Here is a 21,307-nt window from a genome sequence, read left to right on the forward strand (position 1 = left end):
TTAACATTAAGATTAATAAATGCTGTAGAAGTATTGTTCATTCTTCATGTTAACTAAAGTAGGCCTAGTTATCTAATCTTAACTAATGGACCTTATTGTAAAGTGTTAAAGATTGTTTATGATTCTCAGTTTTGTTACATCTGATACCATCAACTGTTGTATAAGTGACAATTATAATTCACTGATTCACTATAGTGTGGCAAAAAGTCAATTTTGTTGTTAGAAAAGCCAAGACTAAGGCCCACAACACTCTTAAGTTGGCAAAAGAAAAAAAAAAAAAAAACATGTTCATCTATTTCTATAATTTGTAGGGAATAGATTGGTTGGGAATGATACTAACATAACACACTAACTAATCAAATCACAACGCATTTGTGAAATATGTCTGTACTTTTTGCTCCAAAAATTTTTTGCTTGTGAAATATGTCTGAACTTTTAAGCTCCAAAATGACTTATAAATGAATTGTATACTTAAATTTAGTATGCACTTAAATGTTACTTGTATATATTTCAAAAATATTCTCAAATTGATAAATATCATCACTATTACCCCCCATTACATATGCTATCTAGATTGTGCCCCAGGGGATTTGTTGGGAAATGAGAAAGAATGAAGTTGACTTTTCATGTTATTTTTCATAATAAGTTAATCTGATCCCACCCCTTACAGAAATCTTGAATATTTAGATTTCAATCAGTCTATTTAGTTTCAAGTGTTTGTCCTCGTTTGGCCCATTGGGAGGTCCCTGCAGAGTAGGTCGTTTTTCTTTTCTCAGTGTTCGTTGTAGAAGCCTGACAGAGATGAATTAACACTGGAAACTCCGAGAAGAGTCATATAGCCGTGTGCTTCGCTCGGAACTGATTTACAACCTTTATTTGTTTAAGTTTTGCGCTCGGTAACATCATTAGTTTAATCATTGACAGAAAACCTGATGCGAAAAAGTTTGCCCGGCGGTGACGAGTGCAAAATCCACAGCGGCAGATGAGCGAAGACACGCGGAGCGCAAAACCTGCGGAGATTTAAATGCGCGCGGACCGTCACGCCACGGGACAATCCTTTCACTCGGTATGACACAAACTAGCGATTTTTGGTTTTCGACTGTTGGTTAAGAAAGGGTAAACTAAACTCCAGACTTGTGTCTACGGGATACCGGTACAATGAGTAAACTCAGTCCTTTCAGTAATCTTGCCAAGTTCATCTCAAAGTCGTCTGATAATGGGCCAGTCAGTGGGGAGCAGCTCTGCATGGAGGACTGCACACCTCTGTGCCGCTGCGGGCCGGACCCGTGCGTGTGTCCTTTCTCACAAAATAGTAAAGATGGACTCAAGGAATATAAGGTGTGTTTCATTCCTATCAATTTGAACAGGACATAAGGTTTCATTAAACGATTGTGTTCACAATAAGAGAAGTTTAAAAAATATTTTAAAAGTCTTGTGTTTGTGTTGCTTTTCTACAGATAATGGGTCTATTGTTATACGTAATACGTAGCCTATATGTATTATATACATACACTTGCCAGAAAATAAGGACACTTAAGCAACACAAAAGTGTGAATTTAATTCCATTAGATAAAATTATCAAAGTGCTGGGCCTTTTCTCAGAAGTAACTTTTTTTTGGCCATTACTAATTGGTGTCACAGTGGTTTTTGTGGTTGGCTGAAGTCAGTTGTCCTGAAGTTCTTTTGTGCTCAAAGTGTCAATTCTTTTTGTTTTAATTTTGAATAAAATATCTATTTTATACTTGCAGTCACAACCGCAATGCAGATTAATTTTTTTTCAACCCTGTCTTTATTGATTTTAGAAACATTTAACATTTAAAATAAAAAATAAAAATAACAATAATAAAAGACATATATGTACATATACATACAATACACATACATGTTAAATTAATGGTACATTTATATCATGAGGTGATGCATGTTAAGCCAAGTTACACAGAAAATAGATTTGGATCCGCTACTTTAAAAAATCCTATGAAGGGATTCCATACTTTGAAAAACTTTTCAGGCTTTCCCTTAACAATATATGTGAGTTTTTCCAAAGCCAAGCAATGAGACAATTCTTGTAACCATTGTTTAAAAAGAGGGCTTTCTATGTTTTTCCAATGACGAGCTACTATAAGTTTTGCTCGTAATAAACAGAATATCAACATTTTCTTATCACAGCTAGTTAAAGTGCAACTTACAGGGAAAATAAGTATGCAGAGTTTAGGACATTTTGGAACATTTTGTTTCAACACCAGAGATAAAAAGTCTAAAACCTTTTCCCAAAAAAGTTGAATTTGGTGTTACTTCCATAAACAATATTCCTATTGCTAGATTACATTTCATACATTGATCGGGAATGTTGGGATTGAATTTGTGTGGTAATTCCAGAGTTATGTATACTTTCATTATCCACTTATATTGCAGAAGTTTGAACTTCATATTAAATGTCTGTGTTTGAACATTTAGGCAGATACTCTGCCATTCATCTTCTGTTATATTCTCATTTACAGTATACCTTGTCACCATGCCAAACATTTATTTTCCATTTTCTTCCTTGTAGTTAGTGGAGATTAGTTTATAAAATAAAGAAATTTGCCTATCCCCATAAATTTGGTTTTAAGTAATTTTTTTCTAAAGGGGACAGATCCGGCAAAAGAGGAGAATGATGCTGTGCCTTATTAATAAAAATTCTAATTTGAAGATATTTAAAAATGTGCTTAAATCAAACTTTTGTCTTAATTCCTGAAAACTGAGTATAGTTTGATTACTAAATAAATCTCCCACCTGCAGATTCATTTGTGAAATATGCCTGTACATTTTGAAGCTCCAAAATTAGTTTTTATAAAAGAAAGTTTATGAAATTATGAATGCGAGTAAGTAAAATTGTATATTTAATTTAGTATGCACGTAAATGTTACTTTATATATATAAAAGAATATAGTATAAAAATATATTATATTATATATATATAACCTGTATTATCCAAATACAATTGGATAATACACTTTTATACTTTTATATATCAGTTAGAAGGTTAAATGTCAAATTCAATGACATTTAAATAATTACAGTTGGCAAGTAAAAATGAATGACAACCGTTGTCACTATAAAACATTGTTTCAGTCTTTGATATTCTGGCCACAGAGAAACTTTAGCTCTTTTGATCAAAGCCTAATGCATATGAGTAAATAAGTGGTCTAAACAGTAATGTAAAGTTAAGCACAAATAAAAATGCCACTTTGGATCCAATGTAATCAACCCTTAGTAAAATACTAAATTCCAAGTCTTGTGATTGTTCAGTCTGACAACCTTTACTAATCTGCTCTGTGATGCTGTATAATGGAAAAAATTTGTGCTAATACTTCTGCGTGTGTTTAGTGAATGCTTTGTAGGAACATATTATGTTCCCACATGTTAACAGTGCCTTGCAGGATTACGTCATTAATACAAAGTTAAACTACATTATGTTTATGCAATGTTTTAGCAATATGTTTATGCTGATAAGTTTATGCAAATTTTTTTCTGTTTGATTAGGAAAACGGAAGTCCACAGGAAAGCTGGACCCCTGAAAAACATGCTTTTGATAATCTTGCCTATGAGCCAGAGGGCCATAATGGACTGAAGCACAATTTGGGCCACAAACTGGTGGTCAAGGAGAGCGAGGTGAAGATCCAGGTGCAGGGAATGACCTGTCAGTCATGTGTCCGATCTATTGAAGAGCGGATTGGAAGTCTTGAAGGTGTTGTTGGTGTCCAGGTGTCTTTGAGCGATAAAGAAGCTTCTTTGAGGTTTAACCCTGCAACAGTAACACCAGAAGTTTTAAGAAAACATATTGAGGATATGGGGTTTGAGGCTTCACTTCTGGCCTTGCCGAGTCAGCTGCAGCCTTCGGTGACTGATTGGTCTGATGTCACGTTAGGTGTAGAAGGGATGCATTGTGGGTCATGTGTGAAGAACATAACAGAAACCTTGTCGGGAGTGGTAGGTGTCAACTCTGTATTGGTTTCACTGGAAAAAGGAACTGTGGACCTTAGATTCGACCCATCACTACTTACCCTGGAGACAGTTAAAGGGCTCTTAGAGGAGATTCCACCAGGGAATTTTAGGGTTTCCATTCCTGGTTGGAATTCTAGATTGAATTCTGCTAGTATTCCACCCCAGACTGTGACCATCAGAATAGAAGGAATGACATGCAGTTCTTGTGTTCAAGCCATACAGGGAATGGTGTCCCAAAGAGCCGGAGTATATGCCATAAAAGTTTACTTACAGGAAAAGAAGGGAATTGTAACATTTGACTCCAGTGTGACCTTTCCAGAAGAACTGCGGTCGGCAATTGAGGACATGGGATTTGAAGCGTGGCTGGATCAAGGTTGTGAATACATATCAGAATACATATCTTACACAGTGAAGATAATCTATCTTACAGGGACTGGAAACTGACACTCTATATATGTACCTGTTAAGTGAACTCATAAAGCTTACTGTTTACTAAATGTTTAGAGATGCCCTTTTTTAAAACTAGGGCTCTAATATTTACTGACTCTCAAACCAAGTAGATATCACAAAAAATGGCAAAATCTTTATCTTGTCCAGACAGTGGCTTCTCCTCTGCCAGCAAAACCTGTCCAGAACAATGGTTTCCTTGGTTACCACACAGGTTGCCATTCTAGAATAACATGAAGTGTTCTTGAATGACTCAAAACCCAGACATGGCAACCTTTAAAAGGGAAAGAGGGAGAGTTAATCGGATTAAAGAGGCTTTAGGCAGACTGCTCTCTCACTCACTTCGAAATGTTCAGAACTTTTTAACTGTGATCCTAACTAAACATGAAGCCAAAAATACATATACTGTAGAAATATCAAAGTTATTATAATAAGCTATAAATATGTATTAAAAATAATAATATAAGCATTGAATGTCTTTCATAATTGTTTCTCTTTTACAAATTTTTTCTCTCTTTCAAAGATTCTGGAATTTATGACGTTTCATCAAGTAGTCAAATGTCAAGTGCTCTGAAACAAAGCCACACATCCAAATCTTCACCAAGTGAAACCACTGATGAGATCCCCTCTGGTTCAGAGGACAGAGAGACACGCAAATGTTTTGTTCATGTGACAGGGATGACCTGTGCATCCTGTGTGACCAATATTGAGAAAAATCTATTGAAACACAAAGGTAGAAATGGCATTCAGAATTAAGTACTTTTTAAAACTATATTTAAGTTGCTATCTAGCTATTTTAATCAAACGTTTTATATATATATTTATATATATATACATATATATGTATGTATAGCCGGGGTTTGATTTTTATGTGTGTTGATGTTTGTCTAGGTATTAAATCAGTATTAGTCGCTCTGATGGCTGGGAAGGCAGAGGTGAAGTATGATCCAGGGCTTCTGGACCCACCACAGATCGTCCAGCTCATCTCTCGTTTGGGGTTTGGTGCCTCAGTGATGGAAGAGAGTACAGTCCAGGACGGCGTCTTGGACCTTTCTGTGAGTGTCTGGGTGCATTTGTGGGTGATTCTCTAACCTAAACCAAAAAAATCATACTGTATGTTCTTCTTTATGTATTTTATTAGGTAATATGTTCTTCTTCTCTTTAGGCATTTTATTAGGTGATATGTTCTTCTTCCCTTTTTGGTATTTATGACTGATATAGGTCATTGTTTTGTAATTAATAACCTATTTAATGTTTTCTCAAAAAATTACCAACAAATTATTAGTAATTTATTATATATACGGTATTTATTTTTATATATAACTTTTTTATATTATTTTTTAATTTATTAAGGAAGAGATTTCCCAAAAAATATCTTATTGTACACTGGTTGTTTGAAACACAAGCAATTTCTTTTTTACAATGTGGTGGTAATGATATTTTGTGGCAGTAACGAAGTTAATATAAATATTATAAGAGAATATAATAAATTTAGACAATAAATAATAACATCATCATCATGTTAACAGTATTCATAATAATATAATTAAACAATAACACAAAAAAGGGTTGGCGTATGGAAGTCTATGTTTTTTTTCCCCTTTTATATCTGCCAAATCACATGACTGATTCTCTTTCTCCAGTAACTGTGATCAACAATTTGTTATTTTTGAAAAGTAAAAATAAAAACAAAAAAAATCACTGCTTGGACTAAAAAGTGTTTGTCTTGCATTATGTCTTTTACATAATGCAATACATTTTTATATATCGTAAAAAAAAACTTTACTTTGTCCTCTTTTTTTATATGAAACAGCAGGAAGAGAGATGAAATGGAAATCCTTATAAAGATCTAATGTAGAGTTCAACAAAAGAATGGTTTGATGTGAGCAATTTATAGGTTCTGAGCTTGTTTCAGTCTTGTGGATTTCAGTCTTGGCACCTATATTTTATCAGGTCACAGGTATGACATGTGCTTCCTGTGTCCATAACATCGAAAGCAAACTTCTGAGGACAAAAGGAATACTGGAAGCCTCTGTTGCTTTGGCGACAAACAAAGCTCATGTGAAATTCAACTCGGATTTGGTAGGCTCTAGAGATATCGTCCGAATTATTGAGGTAACGTTATATTTATATTATTTAGAAGGATGAGGTTTAATTAGGTTTTAATGTAAATGCTATTTCATTGTTGTATTATTATTATTCTTATTCTCTCATTTCATTTGTCTATTTATTGTATTTCTATTCTATAGGGTTTGGGTTTTGGTGTGTCTTTAATAAAAAATGAGGGATTGAACAACACACTTGATCACCAAGAGGAAATTCGGCAGCAAGTATCTTTTTCAAATTTAAGCTCACTTACTTCTGTGTGTGTGTGTCATCTATCTATCTATCTATCTATCTATCTATCTATCTATCTATCTATCTATCTATCTATCTATCTATCTATCTATCTATCTATCTATCTATCTATCTATAAAAACTGCTCTATACCTACAGATGGAAGCATTCGTTTTTGTTTAGCCTGGTGTTTGGGATCCCAGTGATGGGTCTGATGATTTACATGATGGTTATGGACAGTCAACATAAGGAACATGGTGGTTCCATGCCTGTGGACCAGAACATCCTACCTGGTCTCTCCATCATTAACTTGGCCTTCTTCCTGCTCTGCACACCTGTTCAGGTATTTCCACTGCAGGTTATAGAAGAACGAATGCGCCCATTCATTAATAGTTGACTATATTTATGTGATCATTGAAGGTTCTCATGCAAAATTTTCAACAGTATTTCTTCTAGACTACAGTGTACATTCCAGTATGTGTTTATTTTTTCCATGTTTTTTATTCAGGTATTTTTTGTTACTCTGAAGAAGGATTTAGTGTAGTGTCCCTTTAAGTAGTTATGTAATAAAAAAAAAATGATTAAGAAGAATATAAATATGTAATAATTTAATGTAATTTATGCCTGTGAGGGCAAAGCTGAATTTTCAGCATCATTACTCCAGCCTTCAGTGTCACATGATCCCTCAGAAATCATTCTAATATGCTTATATTGTGCTCAAGAAACATTTCTCATTATTATTAAAATGCTAAAAACAGTTGTGTTGCTTAATATTTTAGTTTTTTTTCCAGGATTCTTTGAAAAATAGAAAGTTTAAAAGAACAGTATTTATTTGAAATAGAATTAAAAATGTGCTTTAATAAAGCAGTTAAATAAACAATAAACACAATATTGCCAGTTTCTTTTTTTCTTTTTGCCAATGAAAATGATTCCATACAAAGTTTTGAAGCATATTGTTTGAGTAAATGATTCAATGACTCATTAGTTTCATTCCAGAATTAATCTGCAATTAATTCAGGTTTAGTAGCCATTACTGATTTTAATATTTACTTTTTATTAATAATAATATTTTACTGTGTCACACTGAGATCATGCATAATGGTTTGATTGACAACCGACAAATAACCAATAATATAGTAATTCTCTTTTTCTGATTCTCCTTTATTCCCATTCAGTTTCTAGGTGGCCGTTACTTCTACATACAAGCATACCGTTCACTAAGACATGGTGTAGCCAACATGGACGTGCTCATCGTCTTGGCAACCACCATTGCATACGTGTATTCATTCATAGTGCTGATTGTAGCCATGATTGAAGGAGCCAAACAGAGTCCCCTGACGTTTTTTTTGACACTCCTCCAATGCTTTTTTGTGTTCATTGCTCTAGGACGCTGGTTGGAGCATGTTGCTAAGGTAAAGAAACATCAAAAACTCAAATATACATGACGTATGGCTCAGTGAGTGTGATTTCACCAAGTACAACATGTTCCTGGATCAACATCCTTGTTGACCCAGGAACATCATTCCAATCAACCAATCAGAACTGAGAGATAACTTTTCAGGAAATGTCAGTTTTAGGCTCACAGTCAGGATTAGGTGCTTCTACACCCTTGTTAATCAGCAATCATTTCCCTCTGATTTTAGGAAAAAATTATGGTTAAGGTTATGTTTTAAAGGGTAAGGATTGGGTTAAATCTGTATTTTTGGACAGTCATGCTGATCCAGGATCAACAAAAGATGTTGATCCAGGAACATGTCTTACTTGCCAAAAATAACGCTGACCCTTATGGCTCAGAGGGCATCTGTCTCTCTCTATTATTAGCTTATCTAGATTGTGACAAAATGCTGTTTCTGACCATAGTAGTCTGTTATAATAACTTGAGAGCCAGCTTGGGTAATGTTTGAAGCATTTTTTTTAAAATTAGTACCGATCACGGTGGCCACGGTTACCTGGGGGTATGGAAAGACAGATGAGGCGTGAGAAAAGGACAGAGACAAGAGAGGGGAGAGAAAAAAAAAAAAGAAAAAAAAAAATTCCGGTTGTTCCGGTTCCCAGACACACTGCCGCTCGGCCCTCCACCAGCTAGGTAAACTCTTCCGCGGTGCCTGGCGGTGGCACTGGCACAGCCCTCGGTGGATGGCATGACACTCCTCCACCACCCAGTGGACGGTGACGGCTCCTCGGGATTCGGGCAGCCGGCAGGAGTCCCCCGTTCCCTGCTTCTCCCCATCATGGTGGAGGACAGCAGGCTCCAGCCTCAGGTGAACGGCGTCGACTTCTCCGCTCCCTCACGGAAGGTCAGCCGTCCTTCCACATCCCAGGTGGCCGGCAGCGAGTTTGTCTGTCCCCCCGGCAACTCACTCCAGTCCACTGCCTCAAGCGTCCATGGCGGCAGACTGCTCCGCCGTGCTCGATGGCACCGCGGATTCACCACAGCGGCGAGGGATCTTCGGCTGTGTGTCCCTCCTTCCTCCCTGGTTTCAGCACCAATGTAACAACGTTTGTAAGTCGGGAAGAAGGAGGAGGGAACCAGCAAACATTTAAATAAAAACTTTAATAATAAAATAAACACAAAATAGCATGACAGCCCCTCGTGGAAGACTGCCGCGCACAAACAGAACCAAAACACAAAATAAAATCCAGGCCTGGTCCTCTCTCGTCCTTCACTGTTGTTACTCCTCCTCCTCCGTGCGACTCGGGACCGGTGAGTGGTGCAGGTGTCATTTTCAATTACTCCACTGGCCTTGCTCCGTTCCCATGGCTCTCGGCCCCGCCCCACTCGTCACATCCACTTATCTTGATATTTCCCATACAGTCTAATTTATAGCAAGCTGATAAGGCCATGTATTGCTACACTAGACTGCACACTGAGGTTTTTAATTGCTTTTTATATGCAATTTTAGCTGCCAACAAATTCATTCTATCAGAAAATGCTTATTTTTAATACCAAATAACAATTACATAATAACTTGTAGCTTATTTAATTATTAGTAGCTAAAGTATAGTACACAATGCAGGAGTAGGAATCAACAAGAGAGTTCTTAAATAAATCCACAGGCAGGAGAAACGCAGGAGACAGACACAAATCAACATTCAACATTAACACCGGAACTGAGGGTCGGGGCAAAACACAGGGCTTAAATTGTAGGAGAAGGCAAATGAGAAAATTAAATCAACACAGGTGAACAGAATGAACTAATCAAGGGAGCATGGAAAACTAGGTTAAAGAGGAAACACAGGAACAGGAAAAACAAACTAAGTCTTTGTTACACCGGCAAAAAACAGTGAATTCAAATAATAATGCAGCTGTCTTTGTAAGCAAAAAAATAATGCCGGACTATGTCTGTACACTTGCCATTTGAGCATTGGTCTTGCCTGGATGAGCAAAACTTGATTTATTTATAATTTTTTTTGTCCTTGCAGAGTAAAACATCTGAGGCTCTGGCTAAACTCATGTCACTTCAGGCCACAGATGCCACAATAGTGTCCCTGGGCAGAAACAACACCATCATCAGGTTCACTTCACTCTATACAGAAGTCATTATGTGAGCTGTTAGCTAGAGTATTTTTCAGGGATGCTCAATAAGCTCATTAGTGAACTAATAATTAGACATATTTTGACATGATGTTCCATTTCTAACTTCATGATATTTTGATATTAGCCTTCTATATATATATATATATATATATATATATATATATATATATATATATATATATATATATATATATATATATATATATATATATATATATAAAAAACACTAAATTTGATATATATATCAAAATGAACACACTGACTCCTGTGATAAGTTTCTCTCTCCAAAACCACATCCTCCAAGGACATTGCAGCAAACCTGAACACACAAAATGACTGACAGTCAGAGAGCATTTCTGACAAAAAAATAAGCACCGCTTCTCCGACTCCTTTTTTTCAGTTTACAGATGGCTGTCACAGAGACAGCTATGATTTCCAAGGACACTTATTTCAATGACACCTGCCAGGTATTAGGGATATTGTATGTGCCCCCCCCCCCCCCCCCCCCCCCCCCCCCCAAACAAGCACTTTTAATTACTATAAAAACAATATTAAGCATTTTAAAACCGATTCAAACTGTATATTATTTGTAATATAAACATTTACATTTATAAAATAAATGAATACAAGCAAAAGTGATTATTTACACTAGTATAACACAAAATTAAGATTTTTAAATATTTTTGAAAGAAGTCTCTTTTCACTTAGGCTGCATTTATTTGCAAAAAATAGTAAAAATAAATAAATAAATAAAAATACTAATATTATTTAATACTTATACTAATATGCTGATATTGTGCTCAAGAAAAGTTAATTTGAATTATTTAGCAATGTTCTTTACTGTCCCTTTTGATCAATAAGCATGTCTCTTCTGAATAAAAATATTTAAAATAATCTTTGAACAGTAGTGCATATTTTATTGATATTTTATTAATTGTAATAAAATACAGAATTTACAGAATTTGAGACTTTTTACTGCACTATATTTTGTAAAGCTGCTTTTAAACAACATCCACAAATAAAACTGACTCGAGTATGTGCAATATAATATAATATTATTATGAATATATACTAGTAATATATAAGTACTACAATAAAATTACTTATCATTTACAAATAATTATTAAGAGGGCAAAAAGCAACAAAAATATGGATTAAACTGAATTAGTGCAACAGCCCTGCTGTTGGTGGTTCATTTGAATAGCTAGCAGTACGAAATGGATGCGATCTTCAGTTGTTTGACCTCTGGAATAGAGTTTGGCTCTCAAAGGAGCAGGATTGAGCACCCTTGGCATAATTTTTATTAGATCTAGCAGAACCTCAGAATACTGAATGGTGTTGATTGATGTGTGTGTTGTGTTGCATAAAACTTATCTAAGACTAAACTGTCAATTTGCTGTCCTGTGTCAGAGAAGAGCAGGTTTCTGTGGAGCTGGTGCAGAGAGGCGACGTAGTAAAGGTGGCACCAGGGGGAAAGTTCCCTGTTGACGGGAAGGTCATTGAAGGCACGTCTATGGCAGATGAGTCCCTTATCACTGGTAAGACTCAGTCAGCGGGGGTTTGTGTGTTTTAGGATAGTAAATTTGTCTGCATTTGTAAACAGTGTCATAGTACATACATTGTGGGTTTTCCCAGTGATTTGCTTTGAAAAGGAGAACATCATGTTGGTTTTCATTTAAAGGTGCAGTTTGCATATTAAGCTGGAATAGCAGAAAGGAGTATAAATTACATAATCACCTTTGTTGAAAAGTTTTATTTTTCATATAGAGTGATTGTTGTGTCTGCTCCATTTCAAAGTATGATTTTTTGGTTTCTGGCTTCACCTCCTCTTTTGGTTGTTCTGCTTTTTCCTAGTGATCTATTATGTTCATTAGTTACACTGGCATTATACTGGCCCAAAGGTCCAAAGCTGCCTGATGGATACCAATCTGAAATCCTGAAACTGAAAGTGTATTTGTCATTCCAGGGGAGCCAATGCCGGTCATTAAGAAACCAGGCAGTTGTGTGATTGCAGGCTCTATTAACGCTCATGGATCTCTGCTAGTGGAAGCCACACATGTAGGGGCAGAGACCACGCTCAGCCAGATAGTCAAACTAGTGGAAGAGGCCCAGACATCAAAGGTAACTCGTGCACAAACATAAAACACACACATATGAACAAACAAACCTTTTAGAACAGGGTATCCCAAACGGGGTTAGTGAGGGAACTGCAGGGGTGTCGTGAGTTGATGAAAAATTAATGATTAATTATATTGAATGTAATAGTAAAATAAAATAATGGGGCTTCTTTTCAAAATGTGATTGTCAATCCAAATGCTGAGATTTATTTAAAGAAGTATATAGTCGGTTGTGCTGAGGGTTTCAGAGTGAAGAGCTGTACTGGTGTTCATTTACACACATGCAACTTATAATAGCATGTTTTCAGAATGCCTCGATTCACAGTACTTCTCATGAACTCCCGTTCTACTTTACAGTGGATGAGGATTTGACATGTTAAGGGGATAGTTCACCCAAAAATTAAAATTACCCCATGATTTACCGGATGCTATGCATATGTCTTACGTCATCTGCAGGAATGCCTCTCTCTAGTGAATGCGAGTATGACAGTTAGCGGAAGCTAGAGATTACGATTTATAAAGTTTTAAATATCAATATATTTTTTTATTTTATACAAACGCATTGCTTCACTTCAGTGGGCCTTTATTAACCCCCTGCAACAATGGTGAGCACTTTTTATGATGGATGGAGACAATATTTTGGGGCTTCAAAATCTCAACTTCCATTTACTGCCATTATAAAGCCTGGAAGAGCCAGTACATTTTTTAATATAACTGCGATTGTATTCATCTGAAAGAAGAAAGTCATATACACACCTAGGATGCCTTAAGGGTGAGTAAACCATGGGATAATTTTCATTTTTGGGTGAACTATCCTTTTAAGAAGAATTAAGACATAAATATTTGTACTGCAAATTAGTGTTAGTTGGTTCTTGTAAAGAATGAGCCCAGTGTGAGTCTTTCACACAGACATGAACATTTACTCACCCTCAGGCCATCCAAGATGGAGATGAGGTTGATTATTCAATGAATTAGAGATGGAGAAATTTAGCATTACATCACTTGCTCACCAACAGATCTTCTGCAGTGAATGGGTGCCATCAGATTGAGAGTCCAAACAGCTGATGAAACATCACAATAATCCACAAAGTAATCCACACACCTCCATTTCATTTTCCATTCTATCTTGTGAAGTGAAAATCTATGTGTATGTAATAAATCCATCATTAAAGGGATACTCCACCCCAAAATGAAAATTTTGTTATTAATCACTTACCCCCATGTCGTTCTAAACACGTAAAACCTCTGTTCATCTTCGGAACACAATTTAAGATATTTTGGATGAAAACCTGGAGGATGTTTCAAATCAAAGCTAAATACACATAGAAACAGCGCATCCTTGTGGCGTGGATGACACAGAAGAGCATACACAGCATACGGTGATATGGAGAGACACAGAGGAGACCGTTGACAAAGGAATTATTGAATAAAGTCGTTATTTTAGTTTTCTTCGCTTACAAAAAAGTGTTCCCGTCGCTTCATATAACCCAGATTGCACGTCTGATGGCAGATGGAGTATTCTGACGACGACTTTCATACCTTTTATGGACCTTGACACTGTTATTTACTTGGCAGTCTATGGAACAGTCTCAAGCCTCCAGGTTTTCATCCAAAATATCTTAAATTGTGTTCCGAAGATGAAGGGAGCATTGTAAATTGTTCTGAAAAACATGCAATTAAGCCAAAAAACAAAAAAATCTCAATCTTTCATTGCATATCCCTTTAAATAACTTTAAACGGTCAGTTCTGGCCAAAATACGAGTTCATACAAACATTACAAACACACAGACATTAAATGATGGACAGGAGCTGTGTGGATTACTTGTGGAATATTGTGATGTTTTTATCAGCTATTTGAACCCTCATTTTCTCAGCAAATGGTAATTTTTGGGTAAACTGTTCCTTTAAAATTAAGTATTTCCATTAGCCATAGAGTCTTTGTTTGATGTGTCTTACGAAATAAATGCCATATTGCAGTTAAAATTGTATACAGTATATGGAAAAATAATCACAATATATTTTTTTTGGACATGCATGCTATAATTATTTGTTATGGGTGCCTGTTTTACATAGCTTATACAAAATGCATAGCTATGGGCTTATGTATAATTATTTGTTTGGGAAATTTATGAGAACAGAAGAGAATGAAACGTATTCAATAACATCTAGTCACATGTGAACTTTGACAACACTAATTTTGTGCATATATATGCTTCTCCTTTAGTTTTTGATTAAAAATCATGTTATAATTGTAATGTTGCTGTCCTTTTCTTTTGGTAGGCACCGATTCAACAGTTAGCTGACAAACTGAGTGGCTATTTCGTTCCGTTCATAATGGTGATCTCCATGCTGACAGTGGTCGCATGGCTTATCATTGGCTTTCTGGACTTTGATGTCGTGGTAAAGTATTTCCCTGTGAGTTACAGTAATTCATGAACTGTGTGTAAACGCAGCCTTCATTACAGACAGATCTGTGTGAGGAAAAAAAAACAAGAAACATCTCTAACCTAAGGGTGATCTCCACAGGGTTTCAACCAAAACATTCCCCGAACAGAGGTGATCATTCGCTTTGCCTTCCAGGCCTCCATCACAGTTCTGTCCATTGCGTGCCCTTGCTCTCTGGGTCTGGCGACCCCTACTGCTGTTATGGTGGGCACAGGGGTGGGCGCTCAGAATGGCATTCTCATAAAGGGAGGAGAACCTCTGGAGATGGCCCACAAGGCAATACTCAACCATAAGTCCTTCTTTTAAGTCTGTATTTATTAGGCTGACATCCCAGTTGCAGTGGTATCTGTAGGAATTTTGCTAGATATTTATTTATTATGTATCAACTGTATATACACTACCTGCCAACGTTTTTTTAAAGAGATTGATACTTTTATTCAACAAGGATGCATTCAATTGATCAAAAATTACAGTAAACATGTTTTATTAACTCTCTTCCCTGCTTTTCCTGCAGGTTGGGGCTGTTATGTTTGATAAGACGGGCACCATCACTAATGGTGTGCCGCAGGTGACCAGAGTACTGGTCCTGTGGGACCGAGCAAGGCTTCCTCTTCGGAAGGTTCTGGCTGTGGTGGGCACCGCCGAGGCCAGCAGTGAACACCCGCTAGGCATGGCCGTCACCAAATACTGCAAAGAGGTTTGGGAAAAGTGGCAGACACAACAAACTTTGAAACTTTGGTACAGTTCTGTATGATGCAGCCTCTGGGCAATATGTGCCATACACACAAATGTCCCTGAGATTCAGGAAAACCTGCTTCCCATCCACTTCTGATTAAACCATCTGTTTTTATAAATAAAACTGCTCTTAGGTGTTAAAGGAGGTTTCTAAATCTGGTTGTCTGCTTCTAAATCTGTCTCGCTGTAGGAGTTGGGAACAGAAACTCTGGGCTACTGCCATGACTTCCAGGCTGTTCCTGGCTGTGGAATCAGCTGTAAAGTCTCCAGCATTGAGGATCTGTTGCAGAACAGCCCAAAGACACAAGAAACAAACACATCCGCAGCAAAGCAAACACCACTTCTTGTCACCCTCCAAGGAGCCACCACAGATGAGAGCAGCCTGGTGGCAGACACAGAGACAAATTCAGGGTCAGGTAAGGTGAATGTGTGTTTTTGCTACCTCCTAGTGTGAGTTTTGTGTATTACTCTATGTATTTTCAGAGCCTTTTCTAATCTTTGGTAGCATTTTATTTTTTCACAAATTTTATATTAAATTAAGAATTCCATAAATTAATATTGCTTTGTACGCTACCAGTACTGTTTTTATTTGATGACAAATACAATAAAAATATGATATATGAAATATTATTACAATTTAATATTTTTTTTTTCTATTTTGATACATTTTAAAATGTAATTTATTCCTGTAATGGTAAAACTGAATTTTCACCAGCCATTATTGCAGTCTTGTTTATTTATTTATTACAGGGAAAATGCATATTAATAAACATTTCTGTCAATATTCCAGAGTTAGCCAGAAGGCTATTTTTCACCTGCAGTCCCTAGAAAGATGATAATAGTCACCCTAAAAGAGAGTAAAATTACATATTTACATAACAATAAAACAATTACAATACATTTACTAAAAAATACTATTAAGCTATGATGTACAATAGAAACACAACAGACCAACAATTAGACAAACATCAGAGAAATACATGAACACACACACACACACACACACACACACACACACACACACACACACACACACACACACACACAAAGCAAAAAACCAACAGGGTGCAGCGAGAGCAGGTCTAGTAGTAAGCTAATGTTGACAGTTCTGATTATCAATGAGCCATTTCTTTAACTGGATCTTAAATGTACTATATGTGTTTAGATTTCTGATGTTTATGTCTTCAGTGTCACACAAGTCCTTCAGGAACCAGATTAGAGCAATGATGCTGAAAATTGTGCTTTGCATTACAGGAATAAATTACATTTCAAAATATATTAAAACAGAAAACATTTATTTTAAATTGTAATAATATTTCACAATATTACAATTTATACTGTAGTTCTGTTCAAATAAATGCAGCTTTAGTGAGCATAAGAGACTTCTTTCAAAATCTTTTGACTGGTAATATATAGTATAATATTAACATAACAGAGTTTATGTTGTTTTAAAGCATTAAGCTTTATGTTGTGAATGTTAGAGAAGATCTACATGCATGTTTTCTTAATTTATTTCAAAAGAGCAATGAAAATTGTGTTTTCCGTTATATGTGTCCCCTTTATTTATTTGCATGTGATTGTGGCTCAAATTTCCTTGAATGAATTTAACTCTTTATGTATGAAGACAGATTGACAGTACAGATATATGTATATGGGTTTTTCCAGAAAGCCCTTCATACTCTGTTTTGATCGGGAATAGACAGTGGATGATGAGGAACGGTTTGGAGGTCACAGCTGATGTGGATGATGCCATGAGTAGCCATGAGACTAAAGGACAGACGGCCATACTTGTGGCCATCGATGGTACATTATGTTTTGTCTAAAAGGCAATATTATTAAGTTTTTTATATATAGAAAAATAACTTGCCATTGTATCTAACTTTAAAAAAGTAGTATCATTTGTCCCCTGAAGTCCACATACATTTTAATGTTTGTATAATGTCATATTTTAGTTTTATTATTATTAGTCAAACTATTGATTATTTCAAGCTTTTTAATTTCAAAAGATCAAGATCACTTATAATATTCCCGTTTCTCAGGTGTGCTATGTGCTATGTTAGCTGTAGCAGACACAGTAAAGGAAGAGTCGGCTCTAGCTATTCACACCCTGAGCAGTATGGGAATAGAGGTCTTCATGATCACTGGAGACAACAGACGCACAGCCCGGGCCATCGCCACGCAGGTGGATATGCGTACATGCACATTTGCATTTTTCCTAGTATCAAAATGCATTTTGCCAAGTACCATATGAAATAATGTCAAATATCACAAGCTGAATTTAAACTAAGCAGCACAGTGCAGAATATTAAAGTATGTTTGTTAAGGTGCAGTCATTTTAAAGGTTTAGTTTGTGGGCAAAATCCAGTCATTCTGGTAGGAATCTGTGCTTTAGGAAGTTTCACATGAAGGCAAAAAAATTCCAAACACATACATCTCTACGCTGTTGTTGAGAATGGAATTTTTTTTTTTTCATGCAAAATTGTGCTTAAATTTCACTAATGTAACCACACATTTGCTATTGTTTGGCAGTGATTTTAATATTTCAGGAATTTCATGTTAGGGCAAAGATTCTCAAGAGATTTCCCAAAATGGGGTCATGTAAATACACCGCGTTGACCAATAGAAAGCTGCGTCGTTTGAAAGCTTTATACATCGCTACACTATTGACAGTGGCTCTCTTTTTTCACCAAAATTAAACTAATGGAAAAGCCACATTTCTGACATCCAATTTGCATTTTGTGCTTTTGTGTTCACACTTAACATCTGTTAGTATTAAAATCTGGGTACACTGTTTTTTCATACAGGTGGGCATCAAAAAGGTGTTTGCGGAAGTCTTGCCCTCCCATAAAGTGGCGAAAGTCCAGAAATTGCAGGAACAAGGTCTGAAAGTTGCAATGGTGGGTGATGGGGTCAATGATTCGCCCGCTCTAGCCCATGCTGATCTGGGTATAGCCATAGGAACGGGCACAGATGTTGCCATTGAAGCAGCAGATATTGTCCTTATACGGGTGAGTCAATTTATTTATCAGGAAACAAAGGTGAGATTCTATAAAATAACAGAAATTAAAAAGTTCAGCTCTTCATTATGTGTTTTTGTCGATGTAGAATGATTTGATGGATGTGGTGGCCAGTATCGAGCTTTCTAAAAAGACAGTGCAGAGAATCCGGATAAACTTTGTGTTTGCTCTCATTTATAACTTGCTTGGCATCCCAATCGCAGCAGGTAAACAGAACCACATTAGCAAGCCCTGTGTGCATTCTGTAATAGATGGATGTGGTTTACTGGTTTTGAGTCTGATTTTCAGGTGTGTTCATGCCGGTTGGGCTGGTTCTGCAGCCGTGGATGGGCTCTGCTGCGATGGCAGCTTCATCTGTCTCTGTTGTGCTCTCCTCTCTGCTGCTGCGACTGTGAGTGCACACACTACACTACACTGTGATGAAGTCTTCGCATTCTACCCACACGCATCACTGAACACTTTATAGCCCTGTTCCAAAACCAGAGAATTGCCCATTTAGGCCTTTTAGACATCATAGAAGTCCTTACACAATGGCTGTTTCAAACAGTGTGAAGGAAATAATACTTACTTACAAGCTGCACTGAATATAAATGTTCTGTTAGGTCACCTAAAATGTGCTTAATGTAACAACATCTAAATTAACATCTGGTTTTATTCAAATTTATTATTTAATATGACTTAATTTTTTTATGAGTTGTAAAAGCGAGCACAGCCATTTTAAACTTGAATGTGTTACACCATTGTAATAGAAGAGTTCATCTGCAGTATACAATTCGAAATAAATATATAGTAATGGACACACAATCAGTCAGGATGGATTACATGAGTTGTTAGCTTAGCAGCATGCTAACACTGACTTTTTTCACCTTATTTTTAATGTAAATGTGAGGGCAGCCATGTGCAAGACTTTAAGTGTCCACTCTGCTTTGTTATTTTGGCTTGTTGTGCTGGTTGATGTTGCAAAACTGAATCACATTTTAATTTAGTAGTCACACAAAGTTTTACTGTTTTCTACGCATCATTATTCTTCTAGTTATTTACTTGTAGTGGCTAATGAATCATAGGGCATAAGTCTTGCACATATTCACAGAAAATAGGTTACTTACTAATTGAAAAAAGTGGATTGGAAACAACTGTGCACTTCACATGATTAAACCTAATTCAAATACTGTAGCTTATGATGCTCCATTTTGGTTAGGAATGGAGTATCATAAGTTATAGTTAGGTATTGGAGGGTGGTTGCCCATGTTGTGCTTAGAGGGTTTTGAAAACAGAGTTCTTCATCTTTCTTAGCCTTCCCATGGCACTCTAAAAATATATTTCTCTGTTTCTCTCTTAGCTACAAGAAGACATCAATAGAAGAATATGAGTCCAGAGCTCAGAGTCATAGGCTCAGTCTGAGTCCATCTCAGGTCAGCACCCATGTAGGACTGGAAACCCGTCGCTGCAGCCCTCGTTCATTCCACCGGGGCTTGGACAGACACAGACGGAGCGGCTCAGGCTCCTCCTTCCTGAAATTAAACTCCTCCCACCCCTCGACCACACAATCATACAGCACCTCAGGAGGGAACATTGTGTAAAGCAACTAGCCATGAGCAGACTTGATGACAGTTGACTGGAAATGTTTTTATCATGGAACGACGACTCTTAGGAGGTGTACAATTTTTATAACATTTTACAATAATAGATTTTAGATACTGCTGTTATAATAGGAAAACATGGCATCAAGAATTTTGCTTGAGGGTTAAAGATTTCCTAACGCAGATTCAATGAAAAGGTTTAAGATGGTCATGTTGATTCACTGTGATTTTTGCTACTACCAATTTTACCATTTTACCACATGTTGTGTACTGTATTTTAATCAGGGTTTAGCAACATAAACATTCTTTGTTTATTGCAACAGAGGATGGCAATGTACATGATGATCATGCATGTAAAACCAGGTTAATTTTGTACTAAAAGGGTAATGAAAATTTACTTATTGCTTGTTTTCTTTAAGAGAAGCTTACCTTTTTTTTCAAATGGCAGAATCTAGAAGAATCAGTGTCCAATAATGAATTCAGTATGCACCCAAATATTGGTTAAACATAGCAGAAGAGTATTACTGGATCAGATTATTAGACATTGCTCTCTTGTGGTTTGGAAAATGAACGGATAGACGGATGGATCTCTTTGTACAGTTCAAGGGTGATTTGGCGTTTTTTGGCCAATAGGTGTCAGTAATGTTGAACAGTTATGATTAGAAATGACTGGATTGTAAATAATGCCACTGGTAAAACAATACAATAAGTAGGGTTTGTAGAAATTAATTGATTTGACTCTGGTCCGACATTAGATTCATAGTGGATTCATACAATTATCAAAGTTTGCTTCCAGATTACATGTTTAAGGATAAAAGAAGTGTCAGAATAAATGCAGAGGCACCTTTACAGGGACACTTTTATTTTAGAAAAGTGGATATGTTTATTAAATATACAGCAGTGTAAATGAGCCTGTCCATGAATTTTCAGATAAAAAAAAATAAAAATAAAGTGCATGGTCACAACACGGCCTTATCATATGTGCTGTATGTCATTTGTTATATCATTACAATATAGGACAGATTTAATCCCTGTCCTGTTTCATTCATTCATCAGCAGTACAATCGAATGGCTAAATATACAGTAATAATACAGCACACAATC

The 21,307-nt window shown here is 36.3% G+C and overlaps 1 protein-coding gene across 2 annotated transcripts; it reads left to right on the forward strand.

Annotated features, from left to right (window-relative positions):
• The first annotated feature begins 728 nt into the window (after positions 1 to 728).
• LOC109089008 (copper-transporting ATPase 2-like) lies at positions 729 to 21,258 on the forward strand. 2 transcript variants are annotated; one of them, XM_042757837.1, is made up of 21 exons: positions 729 to 1,338; positions 3,526 to 4,360; positions 4,958 to 5,167; positions 5,326 to 5,489; positions 6,388 to 6,549; positions 6,684 to 6,760; positions 6,931 to 7,114; positions 7,947 to 8,183; positions 10,195 to 10,286; positions 11,720 to 11,847; positions 12,276 to 12,430; positions 14,707 to 14,826; positions 14,953 to 15,147; positions 15,386 to 15,568; positions 15,797 to 16,022; positions 17,272 to 17,409; positions 17,646 to 17,788; positions 18,411 to 18,614; positions 18,712 to 18,829; positions 18,912 to 19,014; positions 19,963 to 21,258. In XM_042757837.1, the coding sequence occupies exons 1-21, from the start codon at positions 1,159 to 1,161 to the stop codon at positions 20,201 to 20,203; spliced, it is 4,095 nt and encodes a 1,364-aa protein (XP_042613771.1). In that variant the 5' UTR covers positions 729 to 1,158; the 3' UTR covers positions 20,204 to 21,258. The 2 variants fall into 2 exon arrangements, with proteins under 2 accessions (XP_042613771.1, XP_042613770.1); XM_042757836.1 differs by having other exon boundaries at positions 730 to 1,338; positions 14,707 to 14,841.
• The last annotated feature ends 49 nt before the right edge of the window (positions 21,259 to 21,307 follow it).

Source organism: Cyprinus carpio, chromosome A6 (assembly GCF_018340385.1).
Source record: "Cyprinus carpio isolate SPL01 chromosome A6, ASM1834038v1, whole genome shotgun sequence".
Lineage (NCBI taxonomy): Eukaryota > Metazoa > Chordata > Actinopteri > Cypriniformes > Cyprinidae > Cyprinus > Cyprinus carpio.

Coding starts and splice junctions, on each gene's coding strand:
- LOC109089008 (XM_042757836.1), top strand. CDS start 1,159: ATGAGTAAACTCAGTCCTTTCAGTAATCTTGCCAAGTTCATCTCAAAG. Junction 11,848..12,275: donor AGATGAGTCCCTTATCACTG/GTAAGACTCAGT, acceptor TTGTCATTCCAG/GGGAGCCAATGCCGGTCATT. Junction 18,830..18,911: donor TGGCATCCCAATCGCAGCAG/GTAAACAGAACC, acceptor TCTGATTTTCAG/GTGTGTTCATGCCGGTTGGG.